This window comes from Myotis myotis, unplaced genomic scaffold (assembly GCF_014108235.1).
Source record: "Myotis myotis isolate mMyoMyo1 unplaced genomic scaffold, mMyoMyo1.p scaffold_m19_p_32, whole genome shotgun sequence".
Lineage (NCBI taxonomy): Eukaryota > Metazoa > Chordata > Mammalia > Chiroptera > Vespertilionidae > Myotis > Myotis myotis.
The window spans coordinates 1,311,849-1,337,959 of record NW_023416338.1 but is presented as its reverse complement, the minus strand read 5'-3'; the positions used below and the strand labels follow the sequence as shown (position 1 = coordinate 1,337,959).

Here is a 26,111-nt window from a genome sequence, read left to right as displayed (position 1 = left end):
TCCTCAGCGGGCCATACCGACCCCGGCTGTGCCTATTTCTGCAGGCGCCAACCCCTGTGAGCACCTGGGCAAGTGTGTGAACACACAGGGCTCGTTCCTGTGCCAGTGTGGCCGAGGCTACACAGGCCCCCGCTGCGAGTCTGACGTCAATGAGTGTCTATCCGGGCCCTGCCACAACCAGGCCACATGCCTCGATCGCATAGGCCAGTTCACCTGCATCTGCATGGCAGGTGCGTGGTGGAGGGGGTAGAGGCTCGGCCTAAGGCTGGGTGCCTGCAGGAAGGGACGGGGTGGAACCGGGTTCCCAATGGGACTCTGAGAAAGTGAGGCCTGGGATAAGGTGGAGGTGAGGCCAGAGTAGAACCTTGTGAGAAGCTGGGGGCGTGGTCAAATGGAACCAATGGAATCTCCTGCTGAGAGTGGAGTCTGGACCTAAGGACCGGCTGTGGGGCATGAACGATAGCGGGGCAGGGGCTGGAGTGAGGTTTAGGTGGAGCCTGCAGGCTTGCTGGGGTGTGCACAAGGCAATGTGGGGCCTGGGCCTGGAAGCTGGGGACAGGGCGTGCCTGTGGACTGGAGAGGGAAGAGGGTGGTCTAAAGGCAAGGTCCAGACGGAGGAGTCTCAGAAGCCGTGGACTAGTGGGGACCACAGCTTGGTGAGGGTCCGGCCTGAGGACAAAAAGTGAATGTAGGGTTGCGCTGGGGGGAAGGCCAACGCTGAGGGGAACTGATTGGGAAGGGGGGGTACCTACCCCGTTGCCCTCTCTTCAGGCCAGAGGGAAACCCCATGACCCTAATATCCCCCCCTCCCCCACCCCAGGCTTCACAGGCACCTTCTGCGAGGTGGATATGGACGAGTGTCAGAGCAGCCCGTGTGTCAACGGCGGGGTCTGCAAGGACAGAGTCAATGGCTTCAGCTGCACCTGTCCCTCTGGTGAGGACCTTGGGGCTAGGGAGCCTGACACAGGAGGTCCCTGCAGGGGCACAAGCTCCAGGATGGGAGCCTGTGAGACCGTGTTAGCGGAAAACGATTGCAATAGAAACCGCGTCATGAGAAAATTTGAAATGGATTTAAAACTAAGTAAATGGGCTTCCCACCCAGACAAGGCAGAACTGGCGAGGGGTGACTGCTCTGACCCTGTCTGGGCCTCGGCTCACCCCACTCCCTCCCCACTCAGGCTTCAGCGGGGCGCTGTGCCAGCTGGACGTGGACGAGTGCGCGAGCACGCCCTGCAGGAATGGAGCCAAGTGCGTGGACCAGCCTGACGGCTACGAGTGCCGCTGCGCCGAGGGTGAGGGCTGGCCAATTACAGGCCGGCAGGGATTTGGAGGCGGGGCTAGTGGGGTGTGTGTGTGTGAGGGCCAATAACAGCCTTGGAAAGGGCTTCGGGGCAGGACTCTATCAAGTCAGGGCCAATGATAGCCAGGGGGCGGAGCCAATTAACTTTAAAGCAGGGGTAGGGGCCAAAGCTTCTGGTGGGATACTGGGCGCAGGGAAGTGTGCGAGGCTTGACCAACGCTACCCCAAGGCACCTCCCATGTGTCCCCATTGGCAGTTGAGGGAGAGGCAGAACTGGGCTGAGAGTGTAGGAATTGGAAACGGGGTCACAACTGAGGGTGGGATTTAACCGTGAGAGGATCTTTATAAAAAAAAAAATTTCTTTATTGATTTCAGAGAAGAAGGGAGAAGGAAAGAGAGAGATAGAAACATCAATGATGAGAGAGAATCATTGAGTGGCTGCCTCCTGCACGCCCCCCACTGGGGATCAAGCCCGCAACCCAGGCCTGTGCCCTTGGCCGGAATGAAACCTGGGGCCCTTCAATCTGCAGGCCGAAGCTCTATCCACTGAGCCAAGCCGGCCAGGGCTCGTGGGAGGGTCTCGGTCCGGGGCGAATTGTGTAGCTTGTAGCTGGACGCAGTGGAGGCCACTAGGGACAGGGCCGGAACTGCCCCCGCTTTCTGCTGCCTCGATGGGCCTGAGGCAGGGCTGAGCCAGGATTGATTGGGAGCGTGGCCGCAAGAGCCGGACCTGGGCCAGTGGGCGGAGCCTGACCCTCTGGCCCTGCAGGCTTCGAGGGCACGCTGTGCGAACTCAACGTGGATGACTGCTCTCCCGACCCGTGCCACCACGGGCGCTGCGTGGATGGCATCGCCAGCTTCTCCTGTGCCTGCGCCCCGGGCTACACTGGCACGCGCTGCGAGAGCCAGGTGAACGAGTGCCGCAGCCAGCCCTGCCGCCACGGGGGCAAATGCCTCGATCTGGTGGACAAATACCTCTGCCGCTGCCCTCCTGGCACCACAGGTGGGACCGGGGGCGGGGCTGGGGCAGCAACAGTACATCCGGAGGGTTTCGGGAGTTCGGGAATGGTGTTCCCGGCGCTCTACCCCTGTCTTGTTCTCCCTCTGCAGGTGTGAACTGTGAGGTGAACATCGACGATTGTGCCAGCAACCCCTGCACCTTCGGAATTTGCCGGGACGGTATCAATCGCTATGACTGTGTCTGCCAGCCTGGCTTCACAGGTGGGCAAGGGGCTGCCACGGGAAGGGGGCCTGAAAGGGTGAGGGTGAAACCGCCCATCCTTCTTGGCTGGGTTTTGCCCGTCTCTTTGCACTGGCTTGGCCAATGAGATTGCCCACACCTTATGGTCTCTCTGTCACAAAGTTGTCCCCATATTGGTTCGAGTTTATCCTGGAACGTAGATAAGGCTGTTCTGATGGGGCGCGGGTGTTTCTGAGTGGGCCAACGTGATTTTCAGTGAAAATGAAAATGACTTCATGTAAGTTTGGGGATGAAGATGATCTGGGGGCAGGGCAGCTCTGGGTTGAGGAGTGGCTGTTCTGGTTTGCAGAAGAGCTGATGTGTTATGAGACGGAGAATGTCCTCGCTCCAGGGCATCCCTCTCTGTCGGCTGGGTTGTCCTTGCCTTTGGTTGAGGTGGCCTGTGTGCTCCCCAGGGCCTCTCTGCAACATGGAGATCAACGAGTGTGCGTCCGGCCCCTGTGGGGAGGGCGGCTCCTGTGTGGATGGGGAAGGTGGCTTCCACTGCCTCTGCCCACCTGGCTCCCTGCCTCCACTGTGCCTGCCCCCAAGCCATCCCTGTGCCCAAGAGCCCTGCAATCACGGTGTCTGCCATGACGCGCCAGGAGGGTGAGGCCTTTTCCCATCTCATGACCCGACCCCCCTTGTCTCTCGGCCCACTTGCCGGTTCTGACTGCCGTCCCCTTCAGGTTCCGCTGTGTATGTGATCCTGGCTGGAGTGGCCCCCAGTGCAGCCAGAGTCTCACTCGAGATGCCTGTGAGTCTCAACCCTGTGGGGCTGGTGGCACCTGCACCAGCAATGGCATGGACTTCCACTGCACCTGTCCCCCTGGCATGCAGGGTATGTGCCCCCACTGTCCTGCCCAGGCTCTCCTGTCTCCTTCTTCCTTCTTCCTTCCCTCTGCTCCACTCTCTTCCTCCTGTGTGTTTGCCTTTCTTTCTTTTCCCCCCTTGTAGCTTGGGAGGTGGGTATCAAGGTGGGGACGCTAGGGGGAGATGGGAATAAGGAATCTCTTAAGACTATTTCACTCTGCCTGCCCACCACAGGCCATCAGTGTGAGCTGCTGTCCCCTTGTGCCCCGAACCCCTGTGAACACGGGGGCCACTGTGAGCCTGGTCCTGGCCACCTGGCTGTCTGCTCCTGCCCCCCTGGCTGGCAAGGTACATGAGCTTCCTCCTCCTCCTCCTCCTCCACCTCCTCTTCCCCTTCCGCTCTCCTCCCTGGGGGCCCAGTGGGGGACTCACCCTTGACCCTATCTCTTTGGGAAGCTTCCTTTTGGAAAGGGACAGAGCTGGACACAGACACTGGCAGCCCCTATGGTCATTGCTAGAGAAGAAGACGGGATAGGTGGCTGGGGAAGCTCGGTTTCAGGCTGGGATTTGGGGAAGCTTCCTGGATGAGTAAAACTCAGAGCATACAGTCAGCACCCGCTGCAGCAAGAAGGCAGCCCTAGGACAGTGTGTGCAAAATGCCCGGAGGCCAGGGAGCGCAGAGTTCCTTCTTGCCTTCACCTCTCAGCCTTTAGGTTCTTCATGTGTGACAGGCACCCTCAGACCCACCCTGTACCCTCTAACCCCAGATGTCACCTTATTTCCCACCCCCAGGCCCTCGATGTCAGCAGGATGTAGACGAGTGTGCTGGCCCCTCACCCTGCGGCCCCCACGGGACCTGCACCAACCTGGCGGGGAGTTTTAGTTGCACCTGCCATGGGGGGTATAGTGGCTCTTCCTGTGACCAGGACATCGATGACTGTGACCCCAGTGAGTTCAGGGGAGCCTGTGGGGGGCGCTGCCCTAGGAAACATGTTCATTAAGCCTATACTGTGTGCTGGGCATTGTGCTTTAATTTCATCTTCGTAGTTCTCTTATTTTTCCCATTTTACTCCTGGAACTTGAGAGCTAAAGAGGTTACGTGACTTGCCTAAGGTCACGGAGCAGGTAAGGGATAAGTTGGGATCGGAGGACAGGTCTGCCTGACGCCCCGTCTCTGTGAGCAAGCGAGTAGGATTGTGTGTAAAGTATGAGATCAGAGGCCCCTAGTGAGTTCTCCAGGAGTGCTGTCCAACAGACAACGCAAGCCGCATAAGCAATTACAATTTTTTGAGTACTCACATTTAAAAAGTTAAAAAAAACCAAGAAAGGTGATATTATATTTAATAATATATATCATTTAACCTAATATATGAAATTATCATTTCAACATATAATCAATAGAAAATTATTGAGATATTTTACATTCTTCTTATTTTTAAAGTCTCACTCGAGGATATTTTTTTCTTTTCTTTTTTTTTTTTAATATATTTTATTGATTTTTTACAGAAAAGAAGGGAGAGAGATAGAGAGTTAGAAACATCGATGAGAGAGAAACATCGATCAGCTGCCTCCTGCACACCTCCCACTGGGGATGTGCCTGCAACCCAGGTACATGCCCTTGGCTGGAATCGAACCCGGGACCCCTCAGTCCGCAGGCCGACGCTCTATCCACTGAGCCAAACCGGTTTCGGCGAGGATATTTTTTTCCATTGACAGGAGGGAGGAGGAGGGAAGGAAGGGAGAGAGGGAGAGAGACATCAGTTGGTTGCCTCCCACACTTGTCCTGGTCTGGGGCCAGGGATCAAACCTGTGATCCATTGGTCCATTGGTCCAAGGGCCGAATCTCTAACCACTGAGTAACTCAGCCAGGGCTATATTCTTCTTCTTCTTCTTCTTCTTTTTTTTTTTTTTTTAAATACATATTAAGCCTTCAGAATCCGAAATCTGGTGTTTGTTTTACACTTACAACACATCTCAATCTGGGCCAGCCACATGTCAAGGTCTTAATAGCCACATGTGGCCAGTGGCCACTATACTGGCCAGTGCAGGTCTGGAGGAAGCCCCCTGTGCTGAGTCAAGGGATTAAGCGGACACACCTGACAGCATGTGCTTAACAGCTCAAAGGCCCTCTAGGTTCTGCCAAGCTCGTCCTCTTCCACCAAAGTGAGGTTTCCAGATACGGGAGGGGCTGCGGCAACAAAGGGGACGATTTGATCGCTCTGACCAAATAAGCCTGGCTTACTTCCGAGTTCCCGCCATGCAAGGCCTGGCCAGGTCAGTCAAGGCTGATGGGTGAGTGACCGGACCTCGCTCCCTTCTGCCCACAGACCCCTGCCTGAATGGGGGCTCCTGTCAGGACCGTGTGGGCTCCTTTTCCTGCTCCTGCCTCCCGGGCTTTGCTGGCCCCCGCTGCGCCCGCGACGTGGACGAGTGTCTGAGCAGCCCCTGTGGCCCCGGCACCTGCACCGACCACGTGGCCTCCTTCACCTGCACCTGCCCCCCAGGCTATGGAGGCTTCCGCTGTGAGCAGAACCTACCTGACTGCAGCCCCAGGTGGATGGACCCTCTACTGGGAGCTCAGGGACCCTGGCGGGGAGAGGGGGGGGCGCGGGGGGCGGCATGGGATCTGAGCAGGAGTGGGGCTAAGAAGGGCGGGTCCTCAGGTTGGCACCCAACTCAGGACTCTGGTGCCTGATGGGGCGGTGTGGGAAGGGGCAGGGTCATCTTAGAGATGCTGGTCCCTAAGGGGGTGAGACCAGACCAGAGTGGGGCCTCCACGTGGTTCCCACCTTAGTGCCGAAGCACCTGGTAAATTGGGGCTAAGGGACAGGACAGGGCTGCAGTCTCTCCTGGCGGGAGGTAGCGGGTAGGGGTCCAAGTAGAGGCACTCAAGGCTCGGCAGGGCCCAGGGTGGAGGGCGGGGCCTCCAAGGGGGCGGGGCCTGACCCACCCTCGCTTTCCCTCCAGCTCCTGCTTCAATGGTGGGACCTGCTTGGACGGAGTGAACTCGTTCAGCTGTCTCTGCCGCCCTGGCTACACTGGCGCGCACTGCCAGCAGGAGGCCAACCCCTGCCTCTCCCGGCCCTGTCTGCACGGGGGTGTCTGCACGGCCACCTACCCTGGCTTCATCTGCGCCTGTCCAGAGGGCTTCACTGGCGCTCAGTGTCAGGTGGGGTGGGGTCACTGGGAGGTGGGTTTTGGGGGGAGGTGTCTGGAGGGGTGTCCTGGGGGAGGGGCCTGTATGGGATCCTGGGCAGTTGGGCCTGCTGGGCACCCTGGGGGAGAATCTGGGGAGTGATTTCTGGGGGTCGCTGGGTGCTGAGACTGTGGGCTTTCCCTGCAGACACTGGTAGACTGGTGCAGCCTTGAGCCTTGTCAGAACGGGGGTCGCTGTGCTCAGACGGGGGCCTCTTTCTACTGCCTCTGTCCTCCGGGGTGGAGTGGCAGCCTCTGCGACATCCAGAGCCTGCCCTGCCGACAGGCGGCGGCCCAGCTGGGTGAGCGGGAGCGTGTGGCTGGTGTGTGCCGCTGGGGAGGGCGTGTGTGCATGTACTTCCTGCCAGGGTGAGCCCAATGGGGCTGTGACAGCACACATGGGTGGGCGGGGGGGTGCGGCTGAGTGTGACTGTGTGACATGACTAGAGGGTGTGTGTGTCTGTCCCCATAAGACCACTGGAATGACGTCTGCAGCGTCCGGCTGAGCTGGCGTGGGCAGCAAACACGTGTGTGCCAGTGATGAGAACTGTGCAGTGTAGAGGGATGTGTGACAACCTGATGGAGGTGGTGGGACCCTGATGACTGGTGGCAGCAGGGGTGTTAGGTGGTGCTGTGTGTGTTGCGGGCGGGGGGGGGGGGGAGTGTGTGCCTGACACCCCTCTCTGTGCAGGGGTGCGGCTGGAGCAGCTGTGTCAGGCTGGTGGGCAGTGTGTGGACAAGGAGAGCTCCCACTACTGCGTGTGCCCAGAGGGCCGCACAGGCAGCCACTGTGAGCAAGAAGTGGACCCCTGCTTGGCCCAGCCCTGCCAGCACGGGGGCACTTGCCAAGGCTACATGGGGGGTTATGTGTGCGAGGTAAGGGGCACCCAGGGAGGGGGGAGGGGAACGAGTCACATGTAGGTGTGTCTGGGCACACGTTTCTGTGTGTCTGTAGCCTGGTGTGGGTGTGTCTCTCTAGGTGAGCCTAGTTTTTTGTTTGTTTGTTTTGTTTTTTGTTAGCTCTCACCCAAGGATATTTTTCCATTGAATTTTAAAGAAAGTGGAATGGAGGGAAGGAGGGAGGGGGGGGGGGGAGAGAAGGGGAGAGAGGGAAAAAGAGAGATAAACATCAATGTGCAAGAGACACATGGATTGGTTGCCTCCCGCATGCACCCCCATCTGGGCCGGGGACTGAACCTGCAACCCAAGTACGTGCCCTTGACTAGAATTGAACCCGAGACCCTTTGGTGCATGGGCCAGTGCTCTAACCATGGGGCAACACCAGCCAGGGCGTCATGTCTGGGCTTTTACTTTCGTGACTGAGTATGTCTTTATGGGTGCCACCCTGGGTAGCTCTGGGGGTGTTTCTATCTGTCTGGGTGTGTGTCTATCTTTGGTTGGTTCCTGGACATACCTGTGTGTCTGTGCATGGAGTCTCTCTGGGCACGAAGGCACATGCAGGTGCCTGAGTGTGCGTTCCTGGTTGTGTCTTGGGTAGATCTGGGTATCTGGGTGTTTCTGCCGTGTGTCTGTAGGAGTGTGTCCATCTGCACTGGGTGTGCCTGGGTCCTCTGTGCCTGGGTGTGTGTTTTCTGCACCCTGGGCATGCCTCTGTGTTTTGGGCGACTGTGTGTGTCTTTTTGTGCTGGGATTTTCTGTCTCCACCGGAGTGTCTGTGTCCCTCGGGGCTGAGTGGGTCCCTGTCTCGCCCTCACCACAGTGTCCAGCCGGCTACGCTGGTGACAACTGTGAGGATGACGTGGATGAGTGTGCCTCGGAGCCCTGCCAGCATGGGGGCTTCTGCATTGACCTTGTGGCCCGATACCTCTGCTCCTGTCCTCCTGGGACTCTGGGTATGCCAGGGCCAGGGTGGGGGGCAGGCTGGGAGGCGGGCTCTCTGTCGCCCCTGACTCCTCCCCTGATCTTCCTTCCCCAGGGGTTCTCTGTGAGATTAATGAGGACGACTGTGGCCCAGGCCCGCCCCGGGACCCAGGTCCGAGGTGCTTGCACAATGGTACCTGTGTGGACCTGGTGGGCGGCTTCCGCTGTGCCTGCCCCCCAGGATACACGGGCCTGCGCTGTGAGGCCGATATCAATGAGTGTCGCCCGGGCGCCTGCCACGCAGCACACACCCGGGACTGCCTGCAGGACCCCGGTGGGGGCTTCCGCTGCCTTTGCCGGCCCGGCTTCGCAGGTAAGGGTGGGCCCGGGGCTGACCTAGGCTCCGGCCTGTGTTCCCCCATCGTGGCTGATCCACGGCTCCTGCTTGCCCAGGTCCCCGCTGTCAGACCGTCCTGTCTCCCTGCGAGTCCCAGCCCTGCCAGCACGGAGGCCAGTGCCGTCCTGGCCCAGGTTCTGGGGGTGCACTGACCTTCACCTGCCACTGTGTCTCGGTAAGCGGGGGCGGCTGGTCACATCAGGGTCTCCGGGAGGGAGTGGGACTGTGGCCTGGTGGGAGGGCGTGCCTTTAGGGGAGAAGAGGCGCAAGGGAAACGGGTCTGGGAAATGTTGATATTACCTGGAAGACGCGGGAAGGGGTGAGGCTGGGGCTTGGAGGCGTGGCTTCTTGGGGAAGGCAAGGCGCCTTGTAGGTGCATAGTGGGGCATCCAGTGGAAGGGGGAGAGGTTTGGTACGACCTGGGGAGACTGGAGGCTCAAGCGTTCCCTGGTCCTGACCCCCATCCTCCCCCCTCTCTCCCTTCCTCCAACCCCTCCTCCGGGCTTTCTTTTTTCTCTCCCCCACCCCCAGCCGTTCTGGGGCCCGCGGTGTGAGCGGGTGGCGCGATCGTGCCGGGAGCTGCAGTGCCCCGCGGGCATCCCGTGCCAGCAGACGGTCCGTGGGCCGCGCTGCGCCTGCCCTCTGGGGCTGGCAGGGCCCGCCTGCCGCGGCGTCCCGGAGCTGCCGCCGGGGGCCACCAACGCCAGCTGCGTGGTCTCCCCCTGCCTGCACGGGAGCTCGTGCATCCCGGAACCTTCCGCGCCCTTCTTCCGCTGCGCGTGCGCTCCCGGCTGGGCCGGGCCCCGCTGCGAGGTGCCGGCGGCGGCGCCCGAGGCCCCCGAGGAGCCGCTGTGCCCGAGCGCCGCCTGCGAGGCCAAGAGCGGGGACCAGCGCTGCGACCGGGAATGCAACAGCCCGGGCTGCGGCTGGGACGGCGGCGACTGCTCGCTGAGCGTGGGCGACCCCTGGCGGCAGTGCGCGGCGCTGCAGTGCTGGCGCCTCTTCAACAACAGCCGCTGCGACCCCGCCTGCAGCTCCCCCGCCTGCCTTTACGACAACTTTGACTGCAGGGCTGGAGGCCGCGAGCGCACCTGCAAGTGAGCCCCTCCCTCCGTCTGTCTGTGCATGGGCCCCGCCTCTGTCCATCCATCTATCCATCCATCCATCCATTCGCCCCAGTCTGTGTCTTGTCTGTCCACGTGCCACATCTCACCGTCCGGGGTCCTGCCTCCCTATTTGTCCACTTATTTGCCTTGGTCTGTCTGTCTTTCAGTCTATCCTTAGACTGTTGGGCCATCCATTCATTTGCCCTGCCTGCTTCTTAGTGTACCTGTCCTGCCCAGCTGAGTGCCACTTCTGTCTGTTGGCGCATCCTTGTCCATGTGCCCTCTCTGTCCATCCTTGTGCCCTGCCTGTCCCAATGTTCCCATCTGTCTGTCCATCCATGTACCCGCCTCTCTCTTTTTCTGTCTACTTCTGCACTCCATTTTTCCCTCCCTGTGCCCTGTTTGTCCATCTTGCTGTCCATTCACGAATTCCTTTCGCCCCTCTGTGCGCCAAGCTGTATGTTGTCCATCTCATCTGTGCATCTATCTGTTTGTATGCCAGTCTGTCTGTCCATGTGCCTCATATATCGGTCCATCTGACCACCTTTGTGTCCCGCCTGTTCATCTATATCTCCTTGTCTGTCCTTCTGTCCTTCCACGCACCCCTTTTGCCTCTCTATATGCCCACACAACTGTCCTTGCCCTTGCCTGTCTGTCCTGCCCCTCTCTGTGTCTAGCCATGCCCCCATCTGTCTGTCCCATGCATTCCATCTGTCCATCCTGTGCTCTGTCCCTTCTGTCTCACTGCTATATTTTCCTCTTTAGCATGTAATCCTACATAGCATTCTCTCTGTGTGTTGTTTACATTTAGCGTTTACTGCCGTGTAAAGGAAATGTGTTATATCCTCTCCTTTACCATCTGTCCCCAACCCCCGGCATGCCAGCTCCACTGTTCACGGGTATGCCTGGGCCTATCCTGGGTGCCCGCAGCAGGCTCAGCACCTACCAGGTGTTATCCATAGTGATTTATTCATAGTTGCTGAGCGAGTGGCTGGATTTCTAGAAAGCCTGACGTATTCAGACACTTTCCAGCCCTCTGTGCTTACTGTCTGACCCCCTTCTGTCTCCGGAGCTGGGGTGCGCTGTGTGCAGGGGGCTGGAGGCCCCCTGACGGCACCCCCTTCCTGCCCCCAGTCCGGTCTATGAGAAGTACTGCGCGGACCACTTTGCAGACGGCCGCTGCGACCAGGGCTGCAACACGGAGGAGTGCGGCTGGGACGGGCTGGACTGCGCGGGCGAGGTGCCGGCGCTGCTGGCCCGCGGCATGCTGGTGCTCACCGTGCTGCTGCCGCCCACGGAGGTGCTGCACGCGGGCACCGACTTCCTGCAGCGGCTCAGTGCCATCCTGCGCACTTCCCTGCGCTTCCGCCTGGACGAGCGCGGCCAGGCCATGGTCTTCCCTTACCACCGGCAGGACCCCGGCTCGGAAGCCCCGCACTTGCGCGAGCTGGCCCCCGAGGTGATTGGGTGAGTGGCTCTACCCTGAGAGCTGTGGGGGCCGCGCAGGTACCGCGTGGGGGACCGGAAGGGGCACCATGGGTGAGGTCTGGTGTGTTTCACTTCCCTTAACATCTTGGGGAGTCTTCTTGTTGCCAATAAGTCCAGCACGTCTCCACCTTGACGGCATGAACGTTTGGGGCAGGATCATTCTTTGCCGCGCAGTGTCCTGTGCATGTGGAAAGTTGAGCAGCATCCCTGGCTTCCACCCACTTAGATACAAGTAGCAGCCCGCCCCCAAGATATGGGCCAGGGTCACTTGGGGAGCAGAATTGCCCCTGGATATAGACTTACCTCCTTCAGGACAGGCAGGGGTATAGCAGAGTAGTTCAGAACGTATGTATGTAGTTTTTTCTTAGAAATGGAAAACATAGAACTCTCCTGTTGGTGGACAGGTCTACCAGGCCGGACAGTTCCAGTGCGGTGTGGTCTCTCAGCTGAGTGGGCCCTGACACAGAGGAAGGATGAGTTTTAGAGATGGGGGCATGGGCTCTGATGGGATGCAGCTGGGCTTGGCGGAGGGGTGAGGGCTGGGAGGGTGCGGGGGGGTGGTGGAAGAGGGTGGCTTATGTGCCAGACCCTGGCTGGGGTGAGCAAGTGGCTGCAGGGTGTCTCATCAAATTGAGGACACAGGGTGAAAATTAGGGTTGCTTTCAGGCTTGTAGAATCTGAGGAGTCTGGAGATCCCCAGAAAGCAACCAGGGTCTGAAGATAGAGACAAGAAAGACAAAAGAGTATTGGCAATCATTGAAGTCATGAGAAGGACTCAAAGAAATGGGGAGAGAGGTGGGGATAGAAGGCTGATTGGGGCCCAGCCGTGTGGCTCAGTGGTTGAGCATCGACTTCTGACCCGGAGGTCATGGTTTGATTCCCGGTCATAGCACATGCATGAGATGTGAGCTCCATTCCCAGTGCGGGGCATGCAGGCGGCAGCCGATCAATGATTCTCTCTCATCATTGATGTTTCCATCTCTCTCTCTCTGTCCCTCTCTGAAATCAATCAATAATCTATCTATCTATCTATCTGTCTATCTATCTATTTTAAAGAATGATCTGGGAACACTGAGACCTAAGGATTGGTTGAGGGAAATTAGCTCAGAAAAGAGAGGCACCAAGCAAGAGCTCGCTGCCTGAGGTGCATGGAAGCCAATACTATGGTACTGGCAAGGCTCAAGTCTGTCTCCCTGATCCAGGGTTTGGAGCAAGATTTAGGGGTTTCAGTGTCAGATCTTTGGACCTTTCACCTCTCAAAAGGTTCTAGCATTCAGGTTCTGGTCATGTTCTGGTTCTCTGGTTCTGTGGGGAGAGCAGTTGAGGGTTCATAGGTTACTCATGAGTGTGTATCCAAGGTGTTTTGTTGTTGTTGTTGTTGTTAATCCTTACCTGAGGGTATTTTTTCCATTGATTTTTAGAGAGTGGAAGGGAGGGAGAAGGGAGGGGAAAGAGAGAGAGAGAGACATTGATATGAGAGACACCTTGATCGGCTGCCTTGTGCATGTGCTCTGGCTGGGGCTGGGGTTGGAACCTGGAATTGAACTGGTGACCCTTGGGCCGATGCTCTAACCACTTAGCAACACCAGCTAGGGCTACCCATGGTTTAAACTTTAGTTCTGGGGTCTTGTTAGAAATAGGATAGGACCAGTTCTGTGGTTATAAGAGGAAAAGGGGCAGCTGGAGAAATAGGAAGAGATGGGTTATGGGGTTCTTAGGATCCCGAGGAAAAAGGGATTTGGAGGGTTTGAGTTCCTGGAAGCAGAGCCTGAGATGGGCACTCAGATATCTGCGCCCTATGGAGGGTGCTCTCAGGAGAGAGGGGTGAAGAGAGCAGGATGGGGTAGGGGAGAAACTGAGGCAGGAGGGAGCCCCAGCCACTGTCTGGCTTCAGCCTGATTCCTCGGAGTGCTCGCTCCCGAGCATGAATAGCACCTTAGTGCCAGTCCCACCTTGAGACAGGAGGGCCAGCTTTTGTATATCTCACATCAGCCAGTCACTGGCTGATGCTCCCCTAAGAGGTGTCACTTCCCAAGGGAGAGGGTTCCCACCTTGCCGAGTGAGGCCAGTTCTCCCGAGAAGTGGAGGGGCGGGCTCCCACTGTTAGAAGCCAGAGCTCATAGCAGTCCGGAGACGGATGCAGCAACCTGATAAGGGAGATCTGGGCCTGTGCCGACAGCAGCCATGAGAGATGTTGCCATGAAAACATGCCCATGGGAGCCATGGTCTGGGGGACTCTGGTGGCCTCAGCAAAACTGGTTTGGGGAGTGTGGTGGGGTTGGATGCCAGATGGGGGCAGGTGGGCCATGGTGTCATGGTGAGTGGACACAGCTCTTCGGAGCCTGGCACTGGGGTGGGAGATGGGGCTTGGTGCCAGCCTGGCAGTAGGTGCCCACTAAGCCGGCTGATCTCTCCTCTGTGTCCCCACAGCTCAGTGGTGATGCTGGAGATTGACAACCGACTGTGTCTGCAGTTGCCTGAGAATGACCACTGCTTCCCTGACGCCCAGAGTGCGGCCGACTACCTGGGGGCGCTGTCCGCGGTGGAGCGCCTGGACTTCCCATACCCACTGTGGGCTGCGCGGGGTGAGCCCGGCTGGTGGGCGAGCAGGGTGGACCCGGGGCTCCCAGGGTGGGGTCCAGGCCTTGGTTGAAGTCCTTCATTTCTGCCTGCAGGAGAGCCGCTGGAGCCGCTGGAGCCTAGTGTGCCGCTGTTGCCGCTGCTGGCTGCCAGTGCGGTCTTTCTGCTGGTCATCCTTGTCTTGGTGGTCATGGTGGCCCGGCGCAAGCGTGAGCACAGCACCCTCTGGTTCCCCGAGGGCTTTGCGCTGCACAAGGACGTGGCCGCTGGCCACAAGGGCCGGAGGGAGCCTGTGGGCCAAGATGCACTTGGCATGAAGTGAGGACCCTGCTCTTTCCCTGTCTCTGACTTTAGGGGCCTTGTGAACCCTTGAGTCCATCTTGACCTGACTCTGACCCTAATTGGACCCTAACTTCAGACTTCAGCCTGGACCCCAGTATCTATCCCCTTGACTAGTGACTCTATGATCCCTTGGGGATCACCCCTGATTCTTGACCCCTGATTCCATTTCCTGTGTCCCAGTTCCTTTAACTCAAATTCTATCCTGACCCCACCTGAACCCACAGCCCTTGCTTCTCAGATTTCATGCTAATACTCAGTATTCATTCCTACATGACTGCTGGCTCCATGACCCCTGTTAGGTACCCCAACTCCTTCCTCACCCCTGAGCCTTTCCTCTGTGACCCCCATCACCTCTGGCTCTAACCCACCCTGACCTTTGACTTCCTTTCTGATCCCCTTTCCATCCCAACTCAATGTCCATTCCCCACCATCCTCAATCCTGGCCTTGATCCTAGGCTCCACCTCCAACTTCCCTGATCTGTTCCTCAAGATCCAAACCCCACCCTGGCCTAACCCCTGAATTTACCCCTCTCCTGTGACCTCCTGACTCCCTGACCCCTCTCCACAACCTCCTTATCTTGGCTATGTCTCTTACCTGTTACGAAGTGAACTCTATTCTGTTACAACATCCTCCTCTCTAACCCTGGATGTATGGCCATGACCCTCACCTATCCCACAGCTCACCTATCCCAGAGCTACTCTGACTCCTGACCCCACTCCTGTCTCCTTCCACAGTTCCACCTTTAGACCCTGGCTGTCGCTCATCATAACTTCTGACTTCACTCCCTCATTGGACCCTGTATCTTGACCCTGCTCCCTGTGCCTACTGACCTATTCCAACTCCAGACCCTGACCTCACCTCTGGGACCTCTGCTGTGACCCCACCCCAAATCTTCCAGGTCACATGTCTCAGTTGTCCCCTCTACCCGTCCCCCTATCCATTGTCTCCACAGGAATATGGCCAAGGGGGAGAGTCTGATGGGGGAGGTGGCAACAGACTGGATGGACACAGAGTGCCCAGAGGCCAAGCGACTGAAGGTTGTTACCCCCTCTTCTGAACCCTGTTTTCAGGGTCTTGGGTGGGGCCCCGAAGGCCAGTGGGAGAACTCAGAGGACGTCACCTGGATCCTTAAGCTCAGGTCTAGCTTGATCAGGCTTTGTGTTTGGTGCCCAAAGACTCTTAAGTGAGCTGGCAGACTGGTTAAGAATATTCTGTCCTGTTTCCATAACATCACCCATGCCTTTTGGACCGTGGGTCTGAAATTTATCAAGCTCCTGCGAGGGGCCCAGTTGCTATGCTCATGAAGGTGCATCGATACATTCGTGAGTGACTGTTCGGTCCCTGCACCTCATGATCATATTCACGTCCCCAGATTAATCCTGGTCCTTGAAGGATTCCCTTGCCCCCACATTTCTTTTCCAATGATTTTTAGTTTCCAGAATACAAGTTTTTCATTTTTTTCCTGGGAAATATAATTCTAAATATTTTATTCTCCTGGATGCCGTTGTCAGTAGAATTGTCAACTTAATCTTGTTTTCGGTGTGTTTGTGTCTAGTGCAGTGGTTCTCAACCTTCCTAGTGCCGCGACCCTTTAATACAGTTCCTCATGTTGTGGTGACCCCCAATTTCATTGTTACAAATTGAACATAATTAAAGCATAGTGATTAATCACAAAAACAGTATGGAATTATATATGTGTTTATATATGGTTTATATATGTGTTTATAATTATATATGGTCTTAGGCGACCCCTGTGAAAGGGTTGTTTGACCCCCAAAGGGGTCGCAACCCACAGGTTGAGAACCACTAGACTAGTGTATAGACAGGTGTGTGCTGACAGTTACGATGCTGTGTCTCTTCCTTGATCACCCACCTTGGGTTCCAAGCCTTTTCCCCTTTCCCATTTGGATTAAAATTCCAGTTTTTCCTCTAATGAGTTCTCTGACCTCCTATATGTCAATTTCCTGTTTCCTTATCTAGAAAACACTCGGGTTTTTGGGGTGGCGGGGGGGGGGGTGGCTGTGTGTGCTTCTCCATGAGAGAAACCCAGACTGTCCCTCTGTCTCCCCCAACTCCTTGTGAGAACCTGGATCCTTGTGCCTCCAGGTAGAGGAACCTGGCGTGGGGGCTGAGGACGCTGTGGATTGCCGCCAGTGGACTCAGCACCACCTGGTTGCTGCTGACATCCGAGTGGCGCCAGCCATGGCCTTGACGCCGCCTCAGGGGGATGCGGATGCTGATGGCGTGGATGTCAACGTGCGTGGCCCAGGTCAGTGATGGCACCCCCCGCTCCCCGCTCCTACTTGTGAGGGTTTGAGTCTGCGTCTGTGTTCTGGGGAGAGCGAGGTATGTCTGGGTGTTTGTCTATGGGGCTGGTTGTTAATCGGGACTCTTGGTTGTAAGTGATAATAGCCCAGTTCATACAAGTTTAAGTAAAACAGGGGATTTACTGGCTCTTGTAACTGAAGCATCAGGTGCATTTGGATCCAGGACTCACCACCCCTTGGCTCTGGCCCAGGCAGGCTTTTTCCTGGGGACGCTATGACCACAGGCAGGACCAGCCTTATAAAACCTTTTTTCCCATCTACACCAGAAAAAGTCCCAGAATGAGTTCTGATTGGACAGACCAGGGTCACATGCCCATCCCTGAACTAATCAGTGTGGTCTGGGGCCTGGAATATGCAGACTGACCAAGCCTGGGCCCTATGCCTGTCCCTGGGGGAGGGGGTTTGGCTCTAACCCGAGCCTGAGGATGGAGAATGGGGTGCAAGTGTCTCCCTAAGGAAACCAGGCCAAATGCTCACGGAGTGCTGCTGACCATGTTAACTGGATCCTGCTGGATTCATCTTTGCCATATTTCAGGGTATTCTCCCCCTAGCTCTGTTTTGCTCCAAAAGGCCAGCATCTTTTGAAGTCCCTAAGGGTTTCATGTCCCTGGGGGTGCTCATAACTGGTGGGTGTGGGCATTTGAAAGGCACAGCCCCTTTGCCTCGAGCTGGAGTATAACTGTAGGTATAACTCAGCCTCCAGCCTTCCCCTTTGGGATCAGGATGAAATAACCCACTGGGAATTGGTCTGAGGGGCATGTATCTGTCTTCCTCCCTCCCTTGTCCTTTGTCCTTTTCTGCCTCGGAGCCCTTCTGAGGCAAATCACATGCCTATGAGTCTTCATCCTGGGTTGGCTTCTGGGGCCCCTGGCACAGATGTGTGTGTGTGTGCATGCAGATGTACTTCCGTGTGTGTGTGTGTGTGTGTGTGTGTGTGTGTGTGTGTACATGCAGATGTACTTCTGTTTGTCCCACTTCCTCCTAATGCAGTGCCCTCAGCAGGATTCCCTGGAAAGGCCCCTGTATCCACCTTCCCGTGATATGTTCCTGTTCCCTGCAGACGGCTTCACCCCGCTAATGCTGGCCTCCTTCTGCGGGGGCGCCCTGGAGCCCATGCCAGCTGAGGAGGACGAGGCAGAAGACACGTCAGCCAGCATCATCTCAGACCTGATCTGCCAGGGGGCCCAGCTTGGGGCGCGGACTGACCGCACGGGTGAGACGGCCTTGCACCTGGCCGCCCGTTATGCCCGGGCTGATGCCGCCAAGCGGCTGCTGGATGCTGGAGCAGATACCAATGCCCAAGACCACTCAGGGCGCACCCCCCTGCACACGGCTGTCACTGCCGATGCCCAGGGCGTCTTCCAGGTGAGATGGGCCTGCCACTTTGGACATCAGAGCTGAGACAGGCATCGGACTGATCTGGGTTGGAGCCCCAGTTCTGCCTTTCAGAGCTTTTTTTTTTTGTAAAATGGGGATATATGGGAGTACAGTGTCTCCCTGAATCTCATTGATTCCAGGAGATGTGGGGATTGGGTCGTCAGAGGGCTTAGAGGTGCTCCTGGTTCCCCTGTGTCTGCCATGACTCCCCCTGCTGCACCTCCCTCCCCTAGATTCTCATCCGGAACCGCTCCACAGACCTGGATGCCCGCATGGCAGATGGGTCGACCGCATTGATCCTGGCGGCCCGCCTGGCGGTGGAGGGCATGGTGGAAGAGCTCATTGCCAGCCACGCTGATGTCAATGCTGTGGACGAACTTGGTAGGCTGGTGGGTGGTGGGGGCTGAGAGGATGTCACATGGACCCTGACTGTCTTGTTTGTGTGAACCCTCACCCACTGTGAACACTGATCCAATCACTGAAGTTCCTGTACACATAACAGGGCTGCAACATGGACTTACACTCTTGTGCATTTTTTTGAAACATGTTTTTGCAGAGGTGTATTAAGTGCATCATTCTCTTTTTAAAACTTAGAGTATCTGCTTTCTTTTTTAAAAATATATTTTATTGATTTTTTATAGAGAGGAAGGGAGAGGGAGAGTTAGAAACATCGATCAGCTGCCCCATGCACACCCCCCACTGGGGATGTGCCCGCAACCAAGGTACATGCCCCTGACCGTAATCGAACCTGGGACCCTTCAGTCCGAAGGCCGACGCTCTATCCACTGAGCCAAACTGGTCAGGGCTCTTGTGCATTTTTTTTATGGCATCCACTAGCTCATCGACACATGAGTGACTTAGAAAAAGGTGCCCTTCCCCAAGACACTTCATTTCCACCTACTTGGTTAGAGGTAATCACTGCTGCCATCTGCCAGGCAGCTGTTACAATAAATTTGCTAACCGACTCATTTATATGAGGTGGCCTCTCCTTCCCCGGTGGCTTGCTAGCAGAGTCCCTGGAGGCGGCTTCTTGCACAGAGTTGTGGAGATTCACAACCTGCCCTTATGTCCAGAGGACCTCATACAGATGTAGACACACTCAGATGCTCACAAACATTCTTTGGAGTAGGTGTTCTCAACTTTTGGAGCAGGTGTTCTTTTTAAAAATATATATTTTATTGATTTTTTACAGAGAGGAAGGGGGAGGGATAGAGAGTTAGAAACATCGATGAGAGAGAAACATCGATCAGCTGCCTCCTGCACACCCCCTACTGGGGATGTGCCTGCAACCAAGGTACATGCCCTTGACCGGAATCAAACCTGGGACACAGGCCGACACACTCTGTCCACTGAGCCAAACCGGTTAGGGCTGGAGCAGGTGTTCTTAACCTACCAATGACATGTGGGATTGGTGGTGGGGGCCATCCTTGCATTGCAGGGTGTTAAGCAGCACCCTGGCCTTGAACTATTAGATGCTAGTAGCCCACTTCCCAGTTGTGGAACCAAAAATATCTCCCAACATTGCCAAATGCCACTGGGGGGAAAATCACCACTGGTTGAGAAATACGGCTTTAGAGGAGCACTATCCAATAGAACTTTCTGTAATGACGGAGTGTTTTCCACAGTGGCTGGCCCATTTTTCACCCCCACCAACAGTGTATGAAGGTTCCAATATCTCCACATCCACGCCAACACTTTTTATTATCTGTTTTTTTGTTTATAGTGGGTGTGAATTGCTATCCCATTGTGGTTTATGATTTTCATTTTCCTGATGGCTAATGCTTTTGAGCATCTTTTTATATGCTTATTGGCCATTTGTATGTGTCTTCTTTTGCAACATGTCCATTCAGATGTTTTGCCTATTTTTGATTGGGTTATTTGTCTTTCTATATTTTTAAAATCTACTTTTATTGATTTCAGAGAGGAGGGGAGAGGGAGAGAGAGATACAAACATCAATGATAAGAGCAAATCATTGATAGACTGCCTCCTGCACACCCCACATGGGGATTGCCCTGTCTGGGAATGGAACCGTGACCTCTTGGTTCATAGGTCAATGCTCAACTGCTGAGCCAAGCCTGCCAGGCTGTCTTTCTATTATTGAGTTACAAAGGTTATGTATTCTAAGTATGTTTCTTATCAGATATATGATTTATAAATATTTCTTTCAATTTGTAGGGGGAGAGAGAGAGACATTGATTTGTTGTTTCACTTACTTATGCATTCATTGGTTGATTCTTGTTTGAATCCTGACTGGGAACAGAACCTTCAACCTTGGCATATCAGGATGGTGCTCTAAACAACTGAGTGAGGGCTTCACTTTCTTTATGTTGTCCTTCAAAGCACAAACATTTTAATTTTGATAATGTCTAGTTTACGTATTTTTGTTGTATTACTGCTTCTGTTTTTGGTGTCATAGCTAAGAATCTTTGTCTAATTCACGACCATAAAGATTTACTCCTATATTTTATTCTAAATATTTTATAGTTTCAGCTTTTACATTTAGGTCTTGGAGTGATATTTTTTTATATGGTGTGAGGTAGGGGATCCACCTTAATTTTTTTGCATGTGGAGATCTAGTTGTCCCAGCACCATTTGTTGAGAAAGCTATTCTTTCCCCACTGCATGGGTTTGACACCTATTTTAGTTAATTTAAAATCTAAAGAGGCATATGGGACTGGTGGCAATTGCATCAAATAGCACACCTCTAGGAATAAACAAGTGAGGGCTGCATAGTTCCCTCTGATATGGAGAGTGACATGTACAGGAGCCCCAGGCCATGGAAGACACCTGTACAGTGTCTCCCTTGGACAGAGAGTCATTCTACGGATCTGCACACATACACAGACCCAAACACAGGTGCTCAGATCCTCATGGCAGGTCTGCTTCTTCTCACCAGGCCATATTCTGGGCATTTCCTGCTTCTCTGCTTTGGAGGGTCAGGACATGAGCCTGATTCTGACCTTGACCTCTCTGCACTCCCCCCAGGGAAATCAGCCTTACACTGGGCTGCAGCTGTCAACAACGTGGAGGCCACCTTGGCCCTGCTCAAAAATGGAGCCAACAAGGACATGCAAGATAGCAAGGTGAGCCCCAGCCCTTGGCTCACCAGGGAGTCATCCCTAGCATGGACCTCCCCCTACCAGGTAGCAGAGAGTGGGGTGGAGTAGGCAAGTGGGAGCATTCACCCAGCCTGCAGCCAGCTTTCAGGGGTGAGAATTGGGCTCAAGAGGCTCCAACAGTAGATCAGAAGAGGAAGTGTGTGGCAGTTACTATGTGACCTTGGGAAAGTTGCTTAACTCCTCTGGACCTCAGTGTTCTCATCTGTGAAATGGAGAAGCAACAGTACCTATCTCATTGCCTCTTCCAAGGATTCAGTGAGGTAATGTGTTACCTCAATAGAAGGTAACTCTTTTTTTTTTTTTTTTTAAATATATTTTATTGATTTTTTACAGAGAGGAAGGGAGAGAGATAGAGAGTTAGAAACATCGATCAGCTGCCTCCTGCACATCTCCTACTGGGGATGTGCCTGCAGCCCAGGTACATGCCCTTGACCGGAATTGAACCTGGGACCCCTCAGTCCGCAGGCCAGTGCTCTATCCACTGAGCCAAACCGGTTCCAGCAGAAGGTAACTCTTTGATCGTTGTTTAAAAAGCCTTGGAAGCTGGTGTTACTCTACTCAGATAAGCAGAGTGAGTCTCAGAGGGGTGCAGGATGGATTCTGTCCTTATTTAAAATTTCCATACTTTTTTAATGGAATTTTGGCATTAATTAAAAAATTGCATTAAAATATTAATTTTGATGACTGAGAGTTTTGCTGCCCCTTTAAAATTTGTGCCTAAGGCGAGTGCCTTACTCTTCTCACCCTGTTCCTGGCACTGGGGCCTGGCACTGAGTAGGTGCACCATGGCTGTGGTTTAAATAAAAGAACTTGCCTTGGCTTCCCCATCAGAGCAGGGAGTCCAGCCCAGGTCGGTCAGGCTGGAACCTTAGCTCTCAGGTTCCATCAGAGGACGGAGGCCCTGGTGTTGCCGGCCCTTGTGACCCTGACACCTGGCTGGTTCTTGGCTCCCCCCAGGAGGAGACACCACTGTTCCTGGCTGCCCGGGAGGGCAGCTATGAGGCTGCCAAGCTGCTGCTGGATCACTTTGCCAACCGGGAGATCACTGACCATCTGGACAGGCTGCCCCGTGATGTGGCCCAGGAGAGGCTGCACCAGGACATCGTGCGCTTGCTAGACCAGCCCAGTGGGCCGCGCAGTCCCCCGGGCTCCCATGGCCTGGGGCCCCTGCTCTGCCCGCCTGGGGCCTTCCTCCCTGGCCTCAAGGCGGCACAGTCGGGGGGCAAGAAGAGCCGAAGGCCACCAGGGAAAGCAGGGCTGGGACCACAGGGCACCCGGGGCCGGGGCAAGAAGCTGACGCTGGCCTGCCCGGGTCCTCTGGCTGAGAGCTCAGTCACACTGTCGCCTGTAGACTCTCTGGACTCCCCACGGCCCTTTGGTGGGCCCCCTGCATCCCCTGGAGGTTTCCCCCTCGAGGGGCCCTACATGAGTGCCACCACCACGGCTGTGTCCCTGGCACAACTTGGTGGTGTGGGCAGGGCAGGTCTAGGGCGCCAGCCCCCCGGGGGCTGTGTACTCAGCCTGGGCTTGCTGAAACCTGTGGCCGTTCCCCTTGACTGGGCCCGGCTGCCCCCACCTGCCCCACCAGGTCCCTCGTTCCTGCTGCCACTGGCACCGGGACCCCAGCTGCTGAACCCTGGGACCCCCATGTCTCCTCAGGAGCGGCCCCCACCATATCTGGCTGTTCCGGGACATGGTGAGGAGTATCCAGTACCTGGGGCCCATGGCAGCCCCCCCAAGGCTCGCTTCCTCCGGGTCCCGAGTGAGCATCCCTACCTGACCCCATCCCCCGAGTCCCCTGAGCACTGGGCCAGCCCCTCGCCTCCCTCACTGTCAGACTGGTCTGATTCCACACCCAGCCCAGCCACTGCCAGTAGGGCCACGGCCACAGCTGCGGGGACACTTCCTGCCCAGCCACTCTCCCTGCCTGTCCCTGGCCCCCTAGTTCAGGCTCAGACCCAGCTGGGGCCCCAGCCTGAAGTCACTCCCAAGAGGCAGGTGCTGGCTTGAGATGCTCCTCAGTTCTTGGGGTTTGGGCAACTGAAGAGACACCCTATCCTGATTCTGTTCTCCCCCATTTTCCTTTAATCCTTTTCATTCTCTTTTCTCTTTTCCAATCCCCCTGCACCCCTTACCCCTGCAGTGTGACTGACATAGTTTACCAGCCTAGGGCTTCAATCTTCCCTTATTTGTAAGGGGTTCAGGCTGACCCCCACCCTTGGGTCTTGTGATGAGTCTGGGACCTCCTCCTGTCCTGCCCTCCTTCTACTCTCCAACTCACCCTTCCTTCCTTTCTTGCCTCCTCTGGCCTCTTTCACTCCTCACACTCTGACATGAGTGGATTATTATTTTTTTTTTACATTTTGTATAGAAACAAAATTCATTTAAACAAACTTATTATTATTATTATTATTTTTTACAAAATATATATATGGAGATGCTCCCTGCCCCCCTGCAAACCCCCCAGTGCCCCCATGGGGCTGAGTCTGTGGGCCCATTTGGCCAAGCTGGATTCTGTGTACCGAGTACACAGGCATGACTGGGATCCTGTGTACCGAGTACATGACCCTGGTGTGTACCAAGTAGTCACCCTTGGGCGCACCCTCTGGGGCCAGGGGTTGGCAAGATGTGGGAGCTTCCTCCCCACCCCACGTCCCTCACTTCACTGCATTCCAGATGGAACTTGTTCTATAGCTTTGCTGGGGAAAGGGCTCTTCTATCTCAGAGAGCCCACCCCCAGATTGTCTCCCCACCCTTGAGCCTGGGCCACCTTCCTTTGGGAACTTGGGGGTGGGTGGTGGGAACATGAGGATTAGGGGAGATATGTGCATTTCACTTTGTGTCCCTGTACATATGGGACTGCAAGATGGGAAGGAGCTTCCAGAGTGGCACCTCTCCTGGGACTCCCCTGGCCCAGTGCCATGGCAGAATATAAGTATTTTTTGGCTATTTTTGTAATATGGCTTCTGATCACAATTTCTATGTAGCTAAGTTCCCAGGCCTTTCATTGTACAGCCCCCACTCCCCTCACCATCTAATAAAGGAATAGTTAACACTCAGTGTCATTGATCTGTGTCTAGATAAGGTAGGGGAGTGATAGTGGTGGATCTTCTGTCTCTCCAAGGCTAAGGAGCTCCCATCTTAGGTTAAACCCATTTAGCTTGCCTACCCGCTTGTGTTTCTTCTTTTTTTGATTCAATCAGATTTGTTTGGAAACATTGTTTAATGGGAATGCTAAGAAAGCTGTCAGTTGGTGGAGCTTTTAAGGTCACCAGCAGGTTAAGAACTATGGGTGGCCAGTTTGGAGTGGTAGGTATGTCTGCAAACAGCAGAAGAATGGAGCTAGTATGCAGGGAGAATCAGAGGAAAGTGCTCCAATGGTTCTAGAGTTGGAAGGCATGAGTATCTTAGTTTCAGAAGTATCAATTCCAGTTAATTGAGTATTCATTCCATTGACACCACAGTTATTTTTTCATTGCCTTCTAAGTGCCTGATGCTAGTTTTGCATGAAAGTCAAATCTGCTTCATGTTTCCTTGGGTATGGAGACAATGTTGCAGCTCTGTAATAAATACTGCTTTACATATACCAGCTTGGGTGGGTTTCTATGCCTTGCAACCAATTGTACTCCAAGACAAGGTTGTGTTCATATAGGGGCATCCTCCAGGAAAAGAGGATGGGTTAATATTCATTGATTCCCCTGTCACTTGGAGTGCTTGCGGTTGCATGTGACACAAAAATTAACCCAGCTGGTTTAAACAAACAAACACAATTATTAGCTCATGTAACTAATAAGGACCAGCTTCAGGGAGATTTGATGCAGTGACAGAAAGAGGGCTGAATTTCTCTTCATCTCTACAGATTGTTCTCTGGGCATCAGTGTCATCCTCAGGCTCCACATGGTACCCAATCCAATTTCTCTTCCCACCCTCACAGCTATAGTGCTCCTTCTGTGTTAGCAAAATAAGTGCAAAGATCATTAACCATATGGCACTTTCCAGGGACCTGAGAAGCTTCTAGACTTGGAGTTGATTTGTATTGATTCCAATTGGGTCATGTGCCCGTCCTCTTACTGATGGTTTCTCAATGTTGGCATTATTGACATCTGTGGCCAGCTCATTCTTTACCAAAGGGGGTCTCCTGTGCATTGTGGGATATTTAATGGCATCCCTGGCCCCGGCCCACTAGATGCCCCTTTTCCATTGTGACAACCAAAAAAGTCTCCAGGCATTGCCAGTTGTCCCCTGGTGATGGTGCCTGGGGGGGATTGCTTTTCAGCACTGCTGCTCTACCCTGACATTATGGTAATGGGATAGGGGATGTGCTGATTTTTGAAAGCAGTCAGCCTGTGCTCTTGAACTGGGGATGGGGTAAATTGAGGGGCAATCAGGTTTAGAGAAGCAGGAATTTTGTGTAAGCAGATAATAAAACTCCATGCTGTTTCCCAGAGGTTAGCAGAGTGAATGCCTCCCAGCTGCCACAGGGGTAAGCTGCCTGATAGCATATGCCCTATTACCTTCTTTTCCTGTCTTTTCTCAATACTCCACTTCCTTGCTTGTATTTTTTGGGTAACCGCCAAAGTAAACTTACTTCTACTCAAATCCTTGTCTCAGGGTCACTTCTGGGAGGACCCCAAATATGACAGGGGTTGTTGGTATAGGGCAGAGTTTGCTAAATTATGACACACATGACCAGTCATGAAATTTAATTCACGAAGTGAAATTTCTCAGCCAGAACTGTGCTTATTGCAGCACTATTCACATGAGCCAAAATATGGAAAGAACCTAATGTCAGTCAATAGATGAATGGCTAACGATGTATGTTTATCTTCTTTCTGGTTGAGATGTGTCTTTCAGCAGGGCTAGGAGTTTGCCAGGAGGGTAAGAGGAGGGGAAAAGAAATAGCATAGGGAGGGGCACAATGGTGGGATACAGCATGGAGGTCTCATAGGAAGGGTCAGCAGTTTGGAATGGCTGGGTCTATGCCTCTCTTTCTTTCTTTTTTTC

General features: G+C 54.7%; 1 protein-coding gene across 4 annotated transcripts in view; it reads left to right on the top strand.

Moving 5' to 3' along the window:
- Positions 1–24,166, top strand: part of NOTCH3 (notch receptor 3) — a 33,599-nt gene extending 9,433 nt beyond the window's left edge. For 2 of the 4 annotated variants that reach the window (XM_036302480.1, XM_036302479.1), the window contains exons 8-33: positions 45–230; positions 821–934; positions 1,179–1,292; positions 2,070–2,303; positions 2,411–2,521; positions 2,957–3,149; positions 3,230–3,381; positions 3,588–3,701; positions 4,146–4,301; positions 5,681–5,906; positions 6,321–6,522; positions 6,697–6,850; positions 7,240–7,424; positions 8,269–8,401; positions 8,485–8,742; positions 8,823–8,941; positions 9,298–9,863; positions 11,007–11,339; positions 13,791–13,945; positions 14,036–14,258; positions 15,236–15,320; positions 16,390–16,552; positions 17,671–17,975; positions 18,221–18,368; positions 20,974–21,071; positions 22,065–24,166. In XM_036302480.1, coding sequence (XP_036158373.1) covers positions 45–230; positions 821–934; positions 1,179–1,292; positions 2,070–2,303; positions 2,411–2,521; positions 2,957–3,149; positions 3,230–3,381; positions 3,588–3,701; positions 4,146–4,301; positions 5,681–5,906; positions 6,321–6,522; positions 6,697–6,850; positions 7,240–7,424; positions 8,269–8,401; positions 8,485–8,742; positions 8,823–8,941; positions 9,298–9,863; positions 11,007–11,339; positions 13,791–13,945; positions 14,036–14,258; positions 15,236–15,320; positions 16,390–16,552; positions 17,671–17,975; positions 18,221–18,368; positions 20,974–21,071; positions 22,065–23,117 — 5,780 coding nt within the window. In that variant the 3' untranslated portion in view covers positions 23,118–24,166. Of the gene's footprint in view, positions 1–44; positions 231–820; positions 935–1,178; positions 1,293–2,069; positions 2,304–2,410; positions 2,522–2,956; positions 3,150–3,229; positions 3,382–3,587; positions 3,702–4,145; positions 4,302–5,680; positions 5,907–6,320; positions 6,523–6,696; positions 6,851–7,239; positions 7,425–8,268; positions 8,402–8,484; positions 8,743–8,822; positions 8,942–9,297; positions 9,864–11,006; positions 11,340–13,790; positions 13,946–14,035; positions 14,259–15,235; positions 15,321–16,389; positions 16,553–17,670; positions 17,976–18,220; positions 18,369–20,884; positions 21,072–22,064 lie in introns of all 4 variants that reach the window. The other 2 variants (XM_036302482.1, XM_036302481.1) reach the window with 2 other exon arrangements.
- Positions 24,167–26,111: the final 1,945 nt, after the last annotated feature.